At 43.0% G+C, this 21,906-nt stretch overlaps 1 protein-coding gene across 2 annotated transcripts in view; it reads left to right on the top strand.

Moving 5' to 3' along the window:
• Window positions 1-18,567, top strand: part of FRMD4B (FERM domain containing 4B) — a 195,853-nt gene extending 177,286 nt beyond the window's left edge. For both annotated transcript variants that reach the window (XM_077276140.1, XM_077276139.1), the window contains exons 12-23: window positions 7,932-8,008; window positions 9,140-9,278; window positions 9,932-10,067; window positions 10,205-10,338; window positions 11,177-11,296; window positions 11,456-11,684; window positions 12,291-12,347; window positions 12,466-12,598; window positions 13,953-14,078; window positions 14,539-15,308; window positions 16,242-16,368; window positions 17,592-18,567. In XM_077276140.1, the coding sequence (XP_077132255.1) occupies window positions 7,932-8,008; window positions 9,140-9,278; window positions 9,932-10,067; window positions 10,205-10,338; window positions 11,177-11,296; window positions 11,456-11,684; window positions 12,291-12,347; window positions 12,466-12,598; window positions 13,953-14,078; window positions 14,539-15,308; window positions 16,242-16,368; window positions 17,592-17,715 (2,172 nt within the window). In that variant the 3' untranslated portion in view covers window positions 17,716-18,567. The remainder of the gene's footprint in view (window positions 1-7,931; window positions 8,009-9,139; window positions 9,279-9,931; window positions 10,068-10,204; window positions 10,339-11,176; window positions 11,297-11,455; window positions 11,685-12,290; window positions 12,348-12,465; window positions 12,599-13,952; window positions 14,079-14,538; window positions 15,309-16,241; window positions 16,369-17,591) is intronic.
• Window positions 18,568-21,906: the final 3,339 nt, after the last annotated feature.

The following is a 21,906-nucleotide window of genomic DNA, read 5'->3' as shown; positions in this document are numbered from 1 at the left end:
CCGTAGACTATTCAGTGAGCCGGTCCAGTAGTTGGCGCTGCGTGGGGAGGTCGCTGCCTATTGACCAGTCGAGTATTAAAGCTGTGATCCTGATTGGCCAAACTTGAGATAGGGCAGCAACACCCTCACTTGGCTCCACCTACTTGACTTTAGCGATCCCACTTTTTGACAATAGCGGACCTGCTAAAGTGCATGCAATATTTAATACGTCTAATGTAATAATTTCATGAATGTTTTACTGAAATATCTCAAATTTCCAATAATAGTCTCCTGGCGGAGGGGGCGAGGGGGTCCGTGGATGTCGTACGGGGGGCCGTCTCCTATCTGGCTGGCACACAGTGAGCACACTGACCACATTGTCCGTCTTCTTACAGGCTCAGACACACACAGCTTGAGTTTCCGGACAGATAACAGCTGTATTTTGCAATAATGCACTTGTCGCCCTGGACTGAGTAATCTGCTGTGGTGTGATATGTAACCAGATCCATATTGTACGCATGCTCCAGATTATCAGTCCTCCGGGGAAGGGGGTGACTGACTGGGGCTATGTGCCAGGATGGCTATCTGTGCCGGCGCATCATTTCCTCCGGATAGCTGATCAGTGCCCTGTTTTGCACTTTTCTTACGTATATACTTAAATGCATGTATCACTTTTGCAATTGGGTTTCATTAAAAATTTGCCACCTTGGGGCTTTTACAGACTTTTTATTTCCCTGTACAACCTACTTTGTGGTCATAAATCAGAAAAAGACAGATGTTAGAGTTATCAACTCACTATCACACAGTTATAGCGGGCTCGCTGACAGAGGCTCAGTTGACTCAGTCTGCAACCAACAATAGACTATAGAAGGCAAACAGCGCAACATTGATATTGGAATGGAATCCAATTATGAAAATGATTTTTAGCCAAAAATTACGTGTATTTAAGAAAAAGAAAATTGTCCCAAAATGTGGACAACCCCTTTAATAGGGCAAAAAATATCTCAGAATTGCCCCTTATGTCTGTGAAAATGATTTCCCATCTGACAAAGTGATGGTATATCGCCAGGATAGCGATCATTTTATGATCCGTGGTGGTCCGACCTCTGGGATACCAGGGGGTCCTTGGTGGCTTTGGCACTTCTGTCCAAGGAAACAATACCAGCGCTTTTCCCCCTTCATTGTCAGGATCAGTGTTCAGATCCACACCAGTCATGACTTTATGACATAGGAAAACACCTTTACCGCCTCCTTTCCCCCCCCCCTCTTAAAGGGATTATACATGATAGGGCCGAATTCGGACGTCCAAGAAGCATGATCCGAGACCATGATGTCTCACCCGTGGGTGTCCTGGCCTGAGCTTACAGCCTTATATATGTCTTGTGGCTGTCAGATCAGGAGACCCCCGGTCAGGACGGACATTGCGGTCTGAATACGGACCACCAAATATGTCTCTTTAAACCTGGCCTAAGAGAATCATGGCTGCTTCCTTTCCAAAACCTCACAACACCTTTTCATAGGTTGAGACCGGTCCTGATATTACAACTTTGTCCTATAGAAATGAGTAGACTGAGCTGCAGTACCACCAACAGCCTGCGGACATATGTGGTGCTGTTTTAAGCATTTATCCATTTAAAGGGGTATTTTATTATTACTCCTAGATCTGCCCGACTCTGACTGTAGAGACCCCCAACAATCGATATAACAAACCCTTGGAGGATGAATCGAGCAGCAGTGGGCATGCTCAACTAATGCCTCGTTTAATTGAGGGCACAAAGTCTCCTAGTAGGGTATCTCAGCAGTCTGAAACTGAGACAAATTCTTACCAGAATACCCCTTTAAAAAAAACAACTTGGAATCAAAACTATGGCGTTTTCTTCTTTGGGCCCTATGGCACCTTGGGAGCCATCAATCATTGGACACCATAAGTAGATGCTATCTGGTGGGATCTCACGGGGTGGTTTGTGGTGGGGGACGCTGGAGGAGATATCGGGCATCTCCACACTTCTTCTGTTAGTCTTGATTGACATGTAAGATACCGAGGTTTGTGATAAAACCTCTTTTACACGCCGGCTCCATCTATTTCCCAGCAATCTGATTGCACATTCACCTAAATACTCTTCTTCTCGAGAATTGGTGTGGTGGCTCCAAGAAATGCAAAATGCTTCCTCCAGATGTCTACACACAAAATAGGGAAGTGCGAAGATTACTTCATGTTTCTTCGTAACGTCATGGCTATTTTTATGTCACCTCGGAGCGGACCACGCGGCATCCTCATGGACCTTTCTATGGTCTCAGGGCCACGTTCACAGTGACTAGACAAGAAGACATCAGGCGGCCGTCATCTGCGTTGGCCAACATGAATGGAAACAGTGACATTGACGTAAAACCTCCCACCACTTCCTTGGTCAATCCAGTAGACGACCAGACATGACTGGATGAGGTTCAGTCATGTACGGAGACATGAGATTGGGTTCCTGTTGATCACAATCTGCTCCATGATGGAAGTTCTGGCCTTTTTTCAGACTTTGGAAGAATGGTTTCCACCATCAATCCCTGACTTCACCAGTGATGCATGGCTGGTCTGGAGGACCTTCAGGATGGTAACTCTTTTCACCTCTTGCCTTTGACCCATTAATCTTCCAAGATTGATTTTATGATAAAGATGGAATACAATATATCGATATTCACTTTTTGATGATATTCTAATGTTGTGAGAAGCTCTTGTAGATGTGCGCAGCGGGGGGGGAAATCCTGGGAAAGGACTATTTACTTTTACAACATCAGTATAGGGTCGGGTCGGACAAACATCCCTGGAGATCCCAGGACTCGTTAAAGGATTCAACAGTTGTGCAAACCTTTTGGCTTATGCTCACATCTGGGTTTCCCAGTCTTGGAGATACTGGGAATGTGGAATGTTTGCTTACTGGGATCCAGTTACAGATGAGAGCATGGTGTGTGGTTGTAGTGGAGGAATAACCCTGAGCTGCTGGAATATGCCCACGTCTACCCTGCGGAAGGGGTCGGGCAAGATATGGAAGCAGCAACACTTGGTGCCATCTTCTTCCACCCTCCATCTACAGGATAGACAGAGGGCAGATATCAGCTGGCCGGGGATCTGCGCCATCCATACCACACTTGATTACTCTTACCAAAATGTCCTTGAGCCTCCTGCAAAATGGAAAAGAAAGGGCAAATCTTTCGCTTGGCGCAGAAGCCCCCCAGAAAGCTGTGTGTTTTCCGTGCTTTGTGCCAGGATGATGAGAGTAGTGGAAGGGATGTGGTCTGCAAAAAGGAGCTTGTTTTATGGTTCATCTGGTGGTGAATTTTGGAAAGTTGGCCAATATCGGACATAACTATTGTGGGTGCAGGGTTTGGAATCTGGCCCCTTTGGCCCATATCAGAAGACCAATCCTATTGTAAACCGTTGACAGTTGGGGTCCCTTGTTGGATATTTTTCATTGGAGCCAACAAGCTTCACGCTATTCCACTTGCCAATATGATGCCTAGGCATCCGTCTCTGGATCCTTTAGGCCTCCCTACATCCTTATTACGCAGACGTCTGATATTCCCGTACGGGTGCTATCCCCCCTGGTTTTCACGGATGGCACTCATACCTGTGATTGTCTATGGGGCTGTTGAAATGTTCGTGATTTTTTGTGGACTGAACGCTCCTCAGAAAATTGCCGAGACAATTGATCCAAGGGTTAGATCCAAATGGACAACGCAAGTCAACCGGTCCGTGAAAAAAAATCGGACAAGACATCCAAGTATCCAAAGAAAAACTGCTGACACTCAGATCACGGTCTGATCAGAGTCTGATCACAATATTCCGGGCATTTTCTCATCCCTGGCGCCTGAACGCTGTCGTATTAACCCCTCCCTTCCTGAGCCCTGTGAGTCCCTTTAAATCTGTTATGAGTCAGGTCACCCTGCGATCGGCGGAGCATCACTGGATGACTTCATCATCGATGGCAAAAGGGAAATTGAATCATATGTTCCTATTTTGAGGGAAGTGCGGCGAGAACACTCACTGACACGGTCGTCTCCATCTGTCGGCGTCGCGTTCATCCTTCTGGGTTCCCGAGTTTTTCTTTTTTAATTAATCATTAGTAGGGAACATTATCCAGCGGCTTCTTGTAGTCATCGTCCGTGCAGATTTCCAGGGAAGATTCTCAGCGTCTGGAATGTGTGTGCGATTAGTCATTCTGTGATACACCAATGACACAGGTAACAAGACAAGGTGTGTCCGTCACCTGCGCGCTCCGCCTGCAAACCTCACCACTAGGGTTATTCGCCATGCACTGGGAGTATATCTAATAAAACTGAAAAAAAAATAAAAAAATATATATATATACATAAAGCGCCATGGAATAAATGGTGCTATAATAATAATAATAAATATATATATATATATATATATATATATATATATATAATTTATTATTATTATTATTATAGCACCATTTATTCCATGGCGCTTTATGTATATGTATATATATATATATATATATATATATATATATATATATATATATATATATATATATATATCGCCATGGAATAAATGGTGCTATAATAATAATAATAATAATAATAAATAAATAATAATATATGTATTTTATGTTTGGGGAAAAATTACAGGAATTATTCCTGCTTAGAAAACCGTTCGCAAAAAGTTCCATCAGGTCACTTTTTTAGGCTGGTTTCACACAAAACATTTTTTGTGGCGTTTTTCTTGCCAGCAAAAAAAAAGATTGTGAATGTGGCAATATGAGAGAGAGTGCTACAGTGTAATGTTTTTGTTTGTTTACTTGTTATTTTATTTGTGGCTTTTTGTGGTTGTTTTTTTGTGTGCATTTTTTCATAAAGCAGGTTGGTCTAGGTTTTTCTTTTTTTTTCACTCATGTGTCCCTTAATAGACTTCTCGATAGCAAAAGAAAGACAAAACTCAAAAGGAAACAAAAAAAGGGTGAAAAAAAAAGCTTGTAAAAATAGTATGATTATGTAGCTTAATAAACAAAAACAAACAAATAGACCTCAGTAAATGCTGTAATTCTAAAATATACAAAAATGTAACATAAAACTAAACTTATAATATAAATAAAATAAGACTAAAATTGTATAATAGGTAAAACACAGCTATAGATATAAAATCCTGGTTTTATATGTTTTTTTTCTCCTTTTAGTTTTATTCTGAGCAGCTGTGCGGTTTCTGGGCTGGGGGGGGGGGTGATGGCGGAGACTGACATGTGTGTGTGGTAGTGTCAGGCAGGAGTGGGGTGTTCCTGATACAAGCGGTGACGTTGCCCTGTTGTGTCACCAGTGGGATGGTCAGGGCTGGGAAACTGGAGTTTCACCTTTTCAGTATCACAGAGGGAGAGTCAGGAGAGGAGCAGCCTCACAGCCCTCTGCACAGCAGCCAGTGGATCACTAGTGATCATGGGGAACCTGGTGGAGGGCGACAAGGTCTAGTAGGTAAGTCCTGGGGCGAGCGCAGACTCTGCAGCTGCTTGGGGTCAGCTTCTGGATCCGCAGCATTTTTTCAGTGTATGGGATTGAATATGTCAAGTCTTCAAGCTTTTTCTGGCAATTTTTTTCGCTCTGAGACTTTTATGGAATTTTTGACTTTTGAATATATTGTATCGAGACACGTAATATTATTATTTTATTTTTTTTAATTGTTTCAATCCTTTTAACTTTTTGGAATATGATTTCTGTTTTACAAACCAATGAAGGGTTTGTTTATTTATTTTAATACATTGTTTCACGCTTTGTTTTGATTTACTGTTTAGTTTTTTTTTAATGTTCTATTTTGCTCTTTTTTTTTTTTTCTGGGAGTTTTTGCAGGTTGTTCCCTTATTATGTCCTACTATATATGTATATATTATTATTATTATTTTTTTTGGGAGGGGGGAATTTTGACTCTACATTAATATTGGATTTAACAGCCACAACTATCCTTGTTAGTCACTTTTAAATATCGTTGCTTTAGCGGTGACTCCTGCTGACAACATCCACACAATGTTCCTTAATGACCAGCAATTAGCTCTTTAGCCTGATTCCTCCACTCTCAGGGATAAGGCAACCCTTTGTGCACCTACTATTGAGGGACTACAGGTCCCAGCAATCCATGCCGGCCGTTGTTTTTAGTGTGGATCTACGGCTAGCCTGCAGTGAACTTTATCCAAAGAGATGAAAATATGGCCTCCCCCTCCAAGATCATGCAAAGCCGAGTGTTTGTGAAGGGTTTTGCCGGTGGCTACAGTGTATTTAGTAGGTATTATGTCACGTTGTGATACCGAGTGCCATGTGTTTCTTTGTATCATATTGTCAAAGGGTGTTAGATATATTTTATTAAGTGTGCAGATAATGGCCTGAGCGGACAGACCGCCTCCATCATGGAGCCCACACCAAAAGTGTCCCTAACGATCCATCAGTAATTATTAGCTGTGACATTTAGGAGTCCCCTATGGCCCTTTAAGAGGGACCTATAATCGTCTGGACGAGCAAGAACGTTCCTCAGCTATTTTATTTTTTTAATCATAAAACGCCTTCTTGTCGTCGGCTCCTCGTGTAATTGGAGGACGCGCCACCGACAATATGCAACATGTACGAAGTCCAAAAGATCTTATTGACAAGTCAGTTTGCAACGGACCTAAATGAACACAGGTTAAATCACCGCAGAAAAGAATATAAAAAAAATCTTCTATGTCAGCTTTATAGGAGCCTCCTGACCCAAACGCAAAAGTTTCATAGGCATACGTGATTTTTGGGTCAGGAGTAGTGATGATGAGCGAATGTGATTAGATAAGGTGTTATCTGAGCATGCTCCTGTGCGCAGCGAGTGTCTCCGGTGTGCTCGAATACTATGTTCAAGTCTTCGTAGCTGCATGTCTGGTGGCTGTTCAACACTTGTAGGGTCTACTTGTTAATTAGGCTATCGAACAACCGCGAGACATGCAGCCGAACGGTCTCAAACAGACACTTGATTAGCACCCGAGCATGCTCAGATAACACTTTATCTGGTCACATTCGCTCATCACTAGATAGGAGACCTGCGGCCAGTCCGGATAAAGAAACTTGGACTTGTGAAGGTAATCTTATATATGGCGGCTGGTTCCTGCATGTTCTGGGCTCTGTGCTGTTCATCAGATAGGACAGATACAATGGCGGATAGAAGAGGGTCCTGTGCAGGAACAATGTAGGGGCCCTTTCCAGTCCGATAGCTCATTGTAATACACAATGACACCTGCTTTGGAGGTGGATGTGGGGCCCCTGACCTCCTGGGCCCCGTGCAGTTACACCAATGATACGTTCGCCCCTGGACAGACGGATAGATACATAGCTGGTAAGATACATGGATATCTGGACAGATCGTTACATGGATACATACATGGATCTATATATATATGTGTATATGTCACTTATTGATCCCAGTGACTACGATAGTGAATCCTCGGCGTCAGGTCTGTAAAGCCATTGATTGCGCTGTGTGTAATGATTGACAGGCAGCGATGTCCCCGTGTGAATCCTCCGCTGACTGCTGATCTATCACCGTGCCGGACATTACACCCAGCACATAATGCAGAGCCGCGCTCCGATTCTCATTTTCTCCACCTTTAGCCCCCATTATATATTTATTCACTAGGATATCGCCGGCCGGGTAATCTGGGCTGTTACCGTGACCTGATTGTATCACGGACCCCCCCATGTCCCCTTCTTTGCTCCATTACGGGTATAATCTTGTCTTCCTCCAGCACAATAGGTTCTGTTTATCGTGTGTGATTCAGACCTTCTCTTTCTGCCATAGATGATTCCGCCATAAACCCCCCAGTAAGATGTAATCATCTAATTGCCTTTGCATCGACTCTTCTCGACTTGTGATATAGTCATCTCACATTATGTGGATAATGATCGGATATACATGGAGCATTTTCTTTCTCTTGTAGCTATTTCAGTGGAAGCAGCTCGAGAATTTGTACTTCCGAGACAAGAAATTTGCAGTGGAAGTTCACGATCCCCGCAGGTAAGAAGAACCTGGCAGCTGTTCTCTAATATATATATATATATATATATCTCCTGCAAGGTTGTGCATTGGTGATTATCTGCCACCTTGTACGAACCATGCACAGACAGAAGAGGCCAGGAACAATATATTATTATTGTTATTATTATTGGCCCCTTTCAGCCCAATAGTTCCTCATAATGCACAATTCCACCTGCTTTGGAGCTGGATGTGGCCCCTCTGCTCCTGGGCCCCTGTGCGGCTGCACTAATGATATGTCTGCCCCTCAGTCCATGGTAGATTGCAGTAGACTCGTATCTGGAGGGACGTCTCGCCCGGATGTCCACCTAGATCATGAATGAAATGCCAGAACTATAGAGACTTACACAGGCAGAGCCGTAGGAGGGAAGGGGCCCCAAGGGCCCTTGGAATGTGGTGACAATCTTGGTAAAGGATGTAAGCATCCGCTACCACTATAGATTTAAGAAATGATGGATGGTTTAGAGGTAGCGGTGGGTTGGCAGATGGATATAGTGTATATGGGATGGATGGATGGATGGATGGATGGAAGGAAGGAGAGATGGATGGATGGATGGATGGATGGATGGAAGGAGGGATGGATGGATGGAAGGAGAGATGGATGGATGGAAGGAGAGATGGATGGATGGATGGAAGGAGCGATGGATGGATGGAAGGAGAGATGGATGGAAGGAGAGATGGATGGAAGGAGAGATGGATGGATGGAGGGAAGGAGGGAGAGATGGATGGATGGAAGGAGGGAGAGATGGAAGGAGGGAGAGATGGATGGATGGAAGGAGGGAGAGATGGACAAACACTCATAGATGTTAAATGGTTATTTTAGATAAATATTGACATGATATAAATAAACATTAGATAATAGATATGAGAGATATACTCTATAACTTGGATATTCTATTGATATTGGAGAAGGATATGAAACAGACCTTCAGGTTGTAGCTGTGCTAATCACTCTCCGTTATTGCCTGCAGCTCTTCCCTATTAGCCGGATATTCGGGGCGCTATCCCCCTGTACACAGATATATTACACAGATTCTCTGGCCGGCATACCTTCATCTGTCACCGTTATCTGTATCGTTCATAATGCAAATTTTTTTTCTCTTGAATCTTCAGGATTCCTGTGTCCAGGAGAACCTTTGGGCAGAGCGGTTTTGTAGTTCAGACCTGGTATGCGAACAATTCCCTGATTAAGTCCATATGGGTGATGGCAATTAGTCAACATCAATTCTACCTGGATAGAAAGCAGAGCAAAGTAAGTGTCCGGGACGTCTCTGCTGTAAATATTTTTCTGATGGTCATTAATTAGTGATTTTTATTTTTTATTATTGCTCCAGGCAGCTAAGTGTTAAATTAAAAAGGATCTGACCCAATTCTAGGATTAGCCTACAGGTCTGTGACTTTGCTGGGGGAGATGGAGGCAGGATATCAAGGGGGATAATGTGGTTATGGGGGTCATTTACATTTTAAAGGCCTCGGACAGAACTGTGATGTAATTAAAGGACCCCTACAGAGTGGCAGCTACTATTATGCCCCCCTTAAAGGAGCAGTAACCCTTGTGTAGTCACATTTTAATTAAGTAAAAGCACTTGTCAGTCCTAGTGACCGCAGAGACTTTAATCCAGTAATCCAATTGAAGAACACTATAATTAATATATCTGCAGCCTTAGATGGCTGATAACAGAGAATAGTAGAGTGTCTAGCTAACTGCCCAGATCCTATATTAATCGCAGGGATTTTTTTTTTTTTTGAGGGGGGTCTCATCATTGATCCAACTGCAGAACCACTATAGTTACTACCTTTTGCAGCTTTAAATGGCCGATAACAGAGAACAATAGAGGGTGTGCAATGGTTGTACCTAGGTGTCCTGTTCAGGCCACGTTGTAGACGTCTATTGATCTTCCACAGGCCAAAATTCCCACCGCCCGCAGCTTGGAGGAAATTGCTATGGATCTGACCGAAAACGGCACAAGTAGAATATCCAAGATGGTTGACGGAAAAAACCCAGTGATCATGGCGAGCAGCGGCAGTTTAATCTCTTCAGGTAGGAATTTTTTTTTTTTTTTTTTTTATAATTTTTCTTGCATTTTGTTGACTTCATTGAAAAACATTTTGGTTAAAAAAATAAAAAAAAGTGAAATTTTCTTAGAGAAATGACAAGAATCGATCTTGCATTGGCAGGTTCTATCGACTCGGAAGTGAGCGAGGAGCAGAAAGCCGAGAAAATTCAGGAATTAAAGAAAAAAGAGAAAGATTTGCAGGAGGTTCTCCTGAAAAAAATCGAAGAACTTAAAAAGATCTGTATGAGAGAGGCGGTAAGTGACCACGAGGGATGACTGTGGGTGAGCGAGGACTCGGTGGGCACAGATCCCTTTTTTCTTCTTAGGCAACTGGTGGGATAAAGTTGGGGGCGTACAGAATAATTCCTGGGCCCCATAACAAAGGTATGAATTTGGGGTCCGTTAAGAGCTTCCGGCAGCCATTGAGTGACCATTGTGTTCCTGTGATCACAATGGGGGTGACAGAGACCTTTCCTTTGTCTAACCCCCTTAGGTGCTATGGCTGCTGTTCACCACGGCAGCTAAGGGGGTTAGAGAAGATCTGGTTTTATTTGTAACAGTTACCAGAGGGCGTTTGTGGGATAAAATGGTGCCTGGTATGGAGAAGGTCCAGTACACAAGCCCACTCCATAAAACTATTAACTTCTGATGTACATTACAGCAGATATTGGGTGAAGTAGCATCCCCCCCCCACCCATTTAACGGGCCCCATAGCAGTTGTGTGACCTGCTGCCAATGGTCCCCGTGTAGCTGATCACAAATTGTATCCCTGCTGAAAACTTCGGAATTTCAGCGATCATGGGTGATCTGTTTGAAAACGTGGCTGTACGTGTTCAGTTTTCCTGCAGCGCCACCACAGGAGAAGTGAAGTATTACACATTTCCCATTCACATCATGGCTTGTTTGTGTCATAACGGACAGGACGGGTCCTCCAGACGCGCTGTGTAACCACTCTGGCCATCAGTGGAGGACTCTGATCAGAGAACTCTGAATTGGGGGACAAGAAATGGGTTTTCTGATCTGGACATGGGGGGAGATGGTCTTGGAATATTTGCCTATAAAAAAGACTTTATTCCACTTCTTGTTTTTCTAGGAACTAACTGGGAAGTTGCCAACTGAGTACCCGCTAAATCCTGGTGAGAAGCCCCCCAATGTCCGCAGGAGAATGGGCGCCACCTTTAAACTGGATGATAATATTCTCCACAGTGAAGAGGTAACTGATCGGTGCCGATTCCTAATATTCCTTATCCAACTTTTTGAAGATCAGTGTCATAGTCTACAACTTGGAACTGGTGTAGTCGTAGCCGATGCATCCATGTTTTGGGGGATTTTATGTTGCGCCCACTTCTGTATTTTATTTTTTTGCTCCTAGGAATCCGACTTACAAAATCTGGAGCACAAGTTCCTCATCCAACAGCAGATGGTGGAGGCGACGAAGAAACTTCTGATGGAGCCTGACCTCGGCAAGAACGTCAAGAGGAAGAGGAAGCAGGATTATGGCGATGCCATAAAGAGGCTGCAGGACATAGAGAGCTCCATCAACGAGTACAGGATCAAGAGAGGGAAAGACCCAACCAAGAGGGCCTCTCTTCTCTTACAAGGTACGAGGGGCCACGTCGGCCCGCAATTCTCCTCCGTATGGGGCATTGGGAAAAAGAGAAACCCTCAGATTGGCCGGCGCTTATCCCGTTAATGGTGGTGAAATTTGAAGCTCGTTGTCCCCAATGTAAAATCTCCAGCAGGTCTTTAATAGTCATTTTGATCCTAAGCAATCTTTTTGGTCCGGGTGCGACTTCAACACTCTACACCCATAGTTGTTACACCCCTGACCATTAAACCCCTCCCCAATAAACATCCATGCCTCCACATTAGCCCTTTTTTTTTTTTTTTTTTAAATATCCTTCAAAAAGGGGCAACATTAGCCTTTTTTTAATGAAACTTCTATCATTTTTACCGCTAGGGGGCACCAGTAAATAGGAAGAAGTGACTAAATGCGTCTTACAATGACCACTCCACCTCCTTCCCGTCACTATTGTTGCGCCGAGTCATTAAAGTAAATTTGTGCATCCTCCTAACCATTACTTGTGGGGGTTTAATCTGGACTAATTTGTTAAATTTTGGTTTAATTAGTCAAAACACAGCATTAATCAGCCAATCTGTTCACTAAATGGCCTCTTTTTTTTTTTTTTCTTTTGCTTACTTTATAGATGATATCATCCCATCGGAAAGCAGCTCCTTGTCCGACACGACCACATTCGATGATGGTGAGTATCTAAGGAAAGATGAACACCACCTAGTGGCTGGTTTTGCATGAGTAAATAGTAAAGTGAGACACAATTAATTTTTTTTAATTAATTAATTTTTTTTTTTTCTTAATTTCAGATGACTCCATCTATCTTCAAGGACCGAGATCCTGTTCCCTGCAGAATTCCCCCAAGAACCGACTCCCAAAAGACAGAAGCCTTTGTAGAAAATCTTCTCTTAATGAACAGTTTTCAGATATGCGGCTCTTAGGGTAAATATATAGTATTTTACAAAGGGGCGTCATTAATAACGAAGGGTAGAGGAGAAGCCAAGGTCACGAGCTACCGGAATAAACGCAGCACTCTGCACCTATCTGTAACCAGCTGGTATTTTCTGGTATATTGCTCAGCTGTGTTTACCGGAAGGAAGAACGCCCGCCATATAATGCTGCCATTGTTTCAGGTGCAGTCCGACAAAGACAATCGCATTTCACATTATAGTCCTAAATGCCAGTAAATAAATGACCCCGGATCTAAGTAATCCAGATCCCAGTGATCTATTGGAGCCTAAAAAATAAAATGCTATCCTAAAATAAACTATAGAACCAGGCGGCGCAATAGGATAGTGCCACCTAGTGGACACATTGAAAAAAAATAAAAATAAAATAATATATAAATAAATTCTAAAAACAGTGGTAATAAAATGTCAGTCAATCTTGATAGCGTTACAATGTAATGAAAGAAGAAAATATTATTGCTGTACTAAAAACAGGTTAAATAAAATAATATATATCATTGCTAAAAAATCTCTTAAAATATTATATCATTTTTAGTACAGTAATATATGAAAGCTATTTTATATCTATTTATTACTGTACTAAATGTGTTAAATTTTTTTTACATACGGTATATAAATTTTTTAAGCCATCATTTAGTACAGCAATAATGCAAAGATACGGTACATTGTAACTGTACCAAACAATAGCTTTAAAATATATTGTTTTATCCTTTTTTTTTTTTTAAAGCTATTTTTAATATAATTTGCTTTAAAAAAAATAAAAATAAAAAAAAAATAATATATATATATATATATATATATATATATATATATATATATATATATATATATATATATATATATATATATTTATATATTGTATATATATTATATATACCAAAACAGGAAAAAAAGGCAGCACTCCAGTTCTTTTTAAAGATGAAAAAACTTGTGACCTTTATTCAGACCCACATCTCTATACGACGTTTCGGCTCACACTGAGCCTTTCTCAAGCCTTGAGATATATACATATATATAATACATACATACATACATACATACATACATACATACATACATACATACATACATACATACTTACTTACTTACTTACTTACTTACTTACTTACTTTTTTGGGCCCACATGGCGTGGTACAACGTTTCAGCTTCCAAAAGCCTTTCTCAAGCGGAAATTTACAACTTTATTTTTTTAAGTCATTTATCTGTTTTAGTTTTTTTAGATTAAATTCTAACACTATCAAAATTTCTGATGACTGTTTATTAGCACTTTTTTTTTTTTTTAAGCAATTTTTTCTTTAAAAAACATTATTTTTTCTTCCCATATATAGTCACAGAGAGCCGACTTCTACACACAGCAGCCCGTACAAGAGTGTGGAGCGGAAGCCTCCCGGAGGTCGGAGCATGCCTTCCACTCCTGTGCTGACACGAAACGCCTACAGCAGCAGCCACCTCCAGTAAGTCGGAAATAGCGCGTGCTAGATCGGGATCGCGGGGCGGACACCTGAGCGATCGGGGCAGCGGTCTGTGCCTAATGGCCGGCTAATCACTGCAGATCACGTTGGAGTATGCAGCAGATACGTAGCTGATGTGAATGTATGATGACTTTATCGAGAACTTCCTGCGCATATGACTACAGAGGGCGACGTTTTATTCTATGGGTGTAGTCGTGTATAAAGCATCTCCACCTACATTACCCATGTAAATTCTTGCATCGTCCTGAGTGACGTTCATAGCAGAAAACCGTGGAAAAAATGCATTTTGCACAAAAAATTAGTTTTGATTTCTGCGTTTTTTTGCCTTTCTGATAGGTAGGAGAAGGTTTGCAGGTCATTGATCCACAGCCAACGGATACCGGCATGGCCGCTGGGTCACATATGGCACTTTATATAGTGATCCTATATTGTTTTGTTCTAGGAATGAAGTGATAAGCCACAATGGCCGACAGCGGCGGGGCAGCTTGGAGTCCCACACTCCTCTGATTGACGATTCAGTCGATGGAAGCGCGACCTTCTCCATCTCAAAGAGTCAAAGAAGCAACAGCACCGAGGTCCTAGACGATGGGTCGTCCTACACCAGCCAGTCGAGCTCGGAGTATTACAGCACGCCGCCAAAGCAAAACTACTGCTACACCACCCAGACCCTGGACAATCGCCCTCGGGACAGACGGGGGCGTCACAAGAAGCAAAACTTTTCTGCGGCAAACTCGGGAAGTATGCCCAACCTGGCGCATAAAGATGGCCGAAACAGCGTTTACCAAGTCACCCAGAACCAACCATCGTCCAGCTATTACATCACCGGATACTCGGCTTATCAGGAAACTGACCCCTACTACAATGGAAGCTACATATACGAGAACGATACAGAGGGTCAGTACAGCGTAAACCCCTCGTACCGCGCGTCCATGCACTATGGCTACGACCCCTATATGAGGTATGATGCAGACCAGTTGGTGCCTGTCAACGCCTATGCAACGTTAAGGCTTCCGAAAAAGAAGCCCGTAAAGACTACAGAGCAGATCACGAAGAACATTAAAAAGGCCATCGTGGCCGAGCATTTAAGGGGATGGTACCAGCGGGCATCGTGTCAAAAAGATGAGTCTGACCGGGGCTCACAGAGGAGTCTTTGTTACGCTTCTATGCAAGTTCCCTCATCTCCCAGCGTCCGGGCCCCATCTTGTTCATCCGGTAAGTTGGAGCAATCTTTCTACGCTTGGCTAGAGGGGGTCCAACCATGGTTTTGCCTAGAGACTTCTATGGGCTGGTTGATGCGTGCATGATCTCTTGGGTCTTGGTGATGATAAGAAGAGGTCCCAAATTCTCCTGTGTGAATGGAGCGGTAGTGAGCATGTGCGACCACTGCTCCAGTCACAGTCTGTAGTGGTCGCACATGCTCACTACCACTCCATTCACACAAGGGACTTTGGGACCCCTCTTATGATTTGTGGGGTCTCGGAGATGGGGATAAAAAAAGGAATTACAGGACCCTGAGCACATATGTATTTGGCTGGACCATGGTCCTGCGATCTTCCTCAGCCGGCACTCAAATGTTGGCGCACAGGGCAACGTTACGGCACAATGTCATGGAATATGTTGTAAACACCAGAGCCGATCGAGATGCCAACGTTTGAGTGCTGGCTGAGGAAGTCTGCCGGACCCTGGCCCAGGTGTCACGGTGTAGCATCATGGTAGTCAGACCAGTGTCCCACAAACCTTTTTGGTCACTTCTAGATATCGGATGTCGGATATTCTCCACAGTGATCGTTTATCGCCTGTTCTATGGTCAGATGATAAAGGTTGTTTCTAGAACAAACCCTTTAACCACCCCAGAAGCTAAAGGCATGATCTTGGGCTGGTGAGCTAACCTTCATGGACAGGATGTTATACCCCAGTTTTCCTTTAGGGGTGCTGTAGCAATAGTGAGCATTAGTATTGTAACTGATTGGGGAGGGCAAGATCATTTCCAGAAAGTGAGGAAGGACAGTTGCACCCTCCTGCTTTGGTTTATTGGGACATCTCCTAGACCTTTCTTGAAGGATTTTGTTTTTGGTTAGTCATAGACAAAAAAAACCTGTAATACTAATTTTTGGGATATTTTTTATTTTTTTTTCTCTATCCCAGTGTCTTCCACAAGCACAGCTGGGAATCGGTGGGCACACACAGGCACAATGGCCTATCCCAACCCCGTACCTCACTCCTCATACTCTGGCTACTCCACGGCTTACAGCAGCATGCCTCTGCCAAGCAGGTGAGCCCCGGATTGCAGTCCGACCGGTTTGGCTGCTGCGTATACATTCTCTACTTCCGCAGACCCGGAACGTGTTGAAAAGAGTCCTCTCCGTCAGTCGCTCGGTGTTGTTCTTTGGTATTTTGGGTGTAAAGGTCAATAATTTGTTTAGGAGACATGGGAGAAAGCCCATTAGAAGCTCAGCATGCTCGTCATTCCATGATGGTGACCCTATAACCTTCACTGACGTAGTGACTACCAGTATGGGGCAAGAAGATGCCTCCTCGAGTGTCCACTACTATATTCTGCAAAGTCACCGTCTGTATACAAACTATTCCCTGACGACTCCTTAGTATCATGCAGATCGTTTAGCCGACCACCATCTCTCCGGACTATCTCATCACTGCCGAGCGCTACTGTGTTGTCTGAGAGAGCCGCAGCCAGACTCTTCTGCCGGAGGCTTATCCCAGGGAGAACAAAAAGGTCCAAAATCGGACGTGGCAGATCCTTAAGGGTACCGTCTCACATAACGATTTACCAACGATCACGACCTGCGATACGACCTGGCCGTGATCGTTGGTAAGTCGTTGTATGGTCGCTGGGGAGCTGTCACACAGACCGCTCTCCAGCGACCAACGATGCCGAGGTTCGCTGGTAACCAGGGTAAACATCGGGTTACTAAGCGCAGACCCGCTAGTGGTGGGAAAAAGTCCGATTTGCAGACAAAATGATAGGGACGGCACACCGACGCCATGCGTGATGCAACCATATGTGTTACAAACGCAGACTTGTAAAAGTGGCCAAAAGAGACCATAAGGTCTCCATGCGCATTTCGATAAGTTACCAATTTCGTCTGACCGTCTAATGTGCCTCCTAATGGGGGACCTCCTTATTTGTCCTCCGGCAGATCAGGATTGGAGTTGAGCAACTGAATTCAATCCCTGTCAATCCTTTTGTTCGGATAGAAGATAAGCTCTAGCCTACGATGGCGGCTATCTCGTAGGAAAGTTTGGCTCGGCTGAATGCTCCTGGGTTCTCTGCTTTGTGGGGGGAGTTGGGAGAGATGACCATCAGCCGTACAATCCGGATATCTAATGTGAGTGGTCTGCACTAGGATGCGTCCAGATGAATTGGTCATTTACGGGTTTGCGAATAGGACCACTTACCAATCCATTGTGTTGAAGGACCAAACTTGCGTAAATCCGGACCTTCTAACTTTTTTTTTATTTGTTTTTTATCCATAGGACTTTCCATACCTATGCTTCCCAAATAGAGGACCCCGACATCACCCCACTAAACGACGGCCCTCTTCCCGACGACCAAGACCTCTTATGGCACGAAGACTCCAAGCCGGGCACCTTAGTATGAAGTGACGACAAAACTTTCCAAACTTTAACCCATTTTTTTTCACTTCTCACCTCATGTGCCTTGCAGTGAGAGCGCCAATATTGCAAAACCCGCCAAAAGTCTCGGTTTTGGCACCGGGAATTGGCCAGCGTTCTACTGAGTGACGAGGCACAGTCTACCGGATCATCACAAGCACTTTTTTTTTTTTTAAATTACTTTGGAAACTGCTGGACGAGAGCAACTGTGAAAAAAACAAAACAAAAACACGGGCGGAAAGCACAAAAAACATAAGGATGGAATTAACACTCTGCAGTCAGTATTGGACCGTTCATATGAAGGATCATAACAAGAAAGAAACGCGTCGTCTTTTTAAATCGCTACTTTCTCTAATTAAATCCAATGCTTCCAAAAAGTATAAACCGACCCCATAAAAAATGCTGTATATATGGAGATGTGTATATACGTTTTCTGCGCTCCTTTTTATCGGCAGTGTATGGTTTTTTTTTATATATATAGTATATTCTCCTGAATACTTTGCTTAACGGAGCTCGATGAATGCATTTTCTTATGGTACAGCTTTGTTTTTTAGAAATGATCATCAAAAGTTGTTTTTTTTTTTTTACTCTATCTATAAGGAATAGTTATAATCTGCTGGTCAGGTGTCACTTATATCGTGTTTTTTTTTTTTTAAGTTTTTTTTTAATTATTATTTTGCTATGGATTAATTGTGGAACAGGAAGGTACGGGAGGAAGATGTGCAAGCATGTCAGGGACCTGAAATCAGCCGGATCTTGCGAAGAATGGAGGATGAATCATTCTTATTACCGTATTTTTTATTAGATTTCTATGGATTAAACTACAACTTATATATGACGGATTTGTGCCATTATTTCATTGGATTGATCATGGATCGGCTAAAAAGCTGGAAACGACCAGAAATGACCCCACACCCATCTGTCCCCCTCTGTCGAAGAGTGTGGCAGAATTGTAATACCAGAAACAACCTGTGGATAATAGTGGCGCCATTTCTGGCATAAGAGCAGAGCATAAAGGATCTGGACACCAACACCTTTTGAGGCTTTTTTTTTTTTTTTTTTTTTTTTTACTTAAATGCATATATTCTGGACTCCAAAATAATTTGTGCAATTGGGTTTCATTAAAAATCTTGCCCCGTTTGGCTTTTCAAGGCTCTTTGTTTCCCTATATATTTGCTGGTTGTAGAATGAGCTAACTGAGAATCTGTCAGCGAGCTCTTTTTTTTTTTTTAATCTCCTTTCAGATTTTTTTTTATACTTTTGAAAAGACAGAAAAACGAGTAAAAAAAAAAAAAAAAACTCGCTGTCACAACGAGAACACTAACTGACTCTCAGCAACCGGGAAACAAACAGCCTGTAAAAGCCAAACATTTACTGAAACCCAACTGCAAAAAATTATTATTAGGCTATGTTCACACTATGTTTTTTTTTTTTCAAAGCATTTAAAAAAAACAACAAGTTTTTAAAAGCTCTTGCTTTGGGAGGAGTTTTTCTTATCCTACGGTTATGGGCACATGGAGTGTTTTTGCTGAGTTTTTGGTGTTGATACTGAATGGAAACTCTCAGACTGTTCAGTTTCTGCTCCAAAAACTCATGAAAAGCCTCCGTGTGCCCATTTTTTTTTGCAGTATTTTGATTGGACAATGCCTAGTTTGGAGCAGATTCCTTCTGGATCCGCTTCTAAGAAGGGACACGCATTTTTTTTTCCTTTTTTTTTCCCCCCGTCAGGTGTTTTTAAAAACACTTAAAAAAAAATAAAAAATAAAAAAAAATAAATATATATATATAATATAATATAATATAATATAATTTATTTATTTTTTTTTTTTATAAAAACGCATGAGAACATCAGTGTATTTCCAATAAAATTGAATGGGAAGAGTGAGTTTGAGCGGATCGTCAAAAATCAGAAAACTGTGAACATGCATGTGTGAACACATGCATTTCATGGAAAAAAAATGTATCCAAGGGTGTCTGTATCATTGAAAAGGGATTAAACAAAGAAAAAAAAAGTTCTACCATTTTTCCAGAAATAGCGCCACTCCTATACACAGGTTGTGTCTGGTATTACAGTTCAATTTATTTCGACAGAACCAGACCGAGCCCATGGACAGAGTCCTGCGGGATTAAGTCCCTTACGAACGCCCTTCATTCCTCCCATGTCCATAAATTTGGGCCTTCAGAACTTTTTCTATGCAAATAATCCATATTTATCAGTGTAGGCGCCTGCGGCAGAGGCCAGGTAATGGCGTGGAACAATTTAGGATTCTCCGATCAGCGCAGCGGCTTGAAATCGAATGGACCCATGCGTTTCGGGCCGAATCCATCATCAGCTCTGATATCGGAACCATAGCTGCAGCTGTGCCTATGGGAAGCCCCTGGCCTTATGGTGCTATGAGACCCCTTCTCTAGAGATTTCAGGGGCTTTATGTGTTTGAGGGCTGCAGGCTTTTCCAGAAACCGAATCGGAGAACAAATGTTTTAGTATCTTTTTTTTTTTTTGCAAAAGTCATCATAACCTTAGCCTGACAAAGGCAAGCACAGCGCAGGGTCAGGCATGCTGGAACAGGTGGCCGCGCTCACCCCCATGCACCGCCGTCCCCTCCGGCCATGTTCCAAGGGATTAGGCAGTTTTCTGCCAGACAGGCTTGCAGATCCCTCCCATCGCTGCTCCGCCTCCCTCTGACATGTGTGAGGATGGTTGTTCATTCCTCTTTTAACTATTGTGTGTAAAGAATGGAGAATCGAGCTGGTCCTGGAACATCTGGGTATGGAAATGAAATGAGAAAATCCCTATTTATTTGTTTTGTACAGCACCTTCTCCAAAAAAGGTTCCCTTTTTTTTTTTCTTGCATTTAAACTTTTGGAATCGATTTTTTATATGGGTCCGATAATAAAAAAAAAAAAATTAAAAAAAAATTATTGTCTGTGTCACTCCATGGGGGACAGAGTCATAGATCAATGGTAGCAACAGATGGTTAAATCGGATACCTCTTGCCCGCATTCTCCACCTTCTGTAAGTTTTGCCATCTTTCCCGGATATCATCCTGGGCAGAAAGTGGGAGAGTGGTTGGACAGGGGAGAAGGGTGGCCTTAAACATCCCCAAAAATGGCATCTAATAGCCCGACTCATCATTCTCAGGTTTATTTTAAAGTCACATTTCATTCCTTGGCTCTTGGCATTCGTTAATATCTTTGTGGACCGAGTTCTTTAGTGACACACACCGTTCATGAATTTTTGCGTAAATCAAGAAATGCTCTTTAATTTTGCCCTTTTTTTTGCAAAATGTCATGTATTAATATTGAGAACCTATTCTTGGCTAAGGTCAACAATGTAAGATCAATGGGGTCACAACTGCCAGCGCACGCACCGATCAGCTGATTGGAGATGCTGCAGGAAGTAGCACAGTGCCGTACATTGTATAGTGGCCATGACTAGTGATGATCGAGTATACTCGTTGCTCGGTTTTTCCTGAGCACGCTCGGGTGACCTCCGAGTATTTGTTAGTGCTCAGAGATTTAGTTTTCATCGCCGCAGCTGAATGATTTACAGCTACTACTCAGGCTGAGTACATGTGGGGATTCCCTAGCAACCAGGCAACCCCCACATGTACTCAGCCTGGGTAGTAGCTGTAAATCATTCAGCTGCGGCGATGAAAACTAAATCTCTGAGCACTAACAAATACTCGGAGGTCACCCGAGCGTGCTCAGGAAAACCCGAGCAACGAGTCCTCTCACTCCTCACTAGTCATGATTGCTACTGTGAGCACTGCCATTCACTTATATGGGACAAAGATTGTAATACCAATAACGGTCACTACACATTGTATGGTGCTTCAGCACTTTTAGACTAAGTTCACATTTTGCGTATTTGGTGCAAATGATGGTCTCCTTACGGATCTCCTCCCAGACCTGGACTAAAGCATCCGCCAACATCTGGACAGTCAGTGGTACAACGTGACGTTGGTGGATGGAGCGAGACATGATGTCCCAGATGTGCTCAATCGGATTCAGGTCTGGGGAATGGGCGGGCCAATCCATAGCTTCAATGCCTTCATCTTGCAGGAGCTGCTGACACACTCCAGCCACATGAGGTCTGGCATTGTCCTGCATTAGGAGGAACCCAGGGCCAACCGCACCAGCATATGGTCTCATAAGTGGTCTGAGGATCTCATCT

The sequence above is a fragment of the Ranitomeya variabilis genome, chromosome 8 (assembly GCF_051348905.1).
Source record: "Ranitomeya variabilis isolate aRanVar5 chromosome 8, aRanVar5.hap1, whole genome shotgun sequence".
Classification (NCBI taxonomy): domain Eukaryota; kingdom Metazoa; phylum Chordata; class Amphibia; order Anura; family Dendrobatidae; genus Ranitomeya; species Ranitomeya variabilis.
Note: the sequence above shows the minus strand (reverse complement) of the source record. Positions and strands in the feature narration are given on the sequence as shown.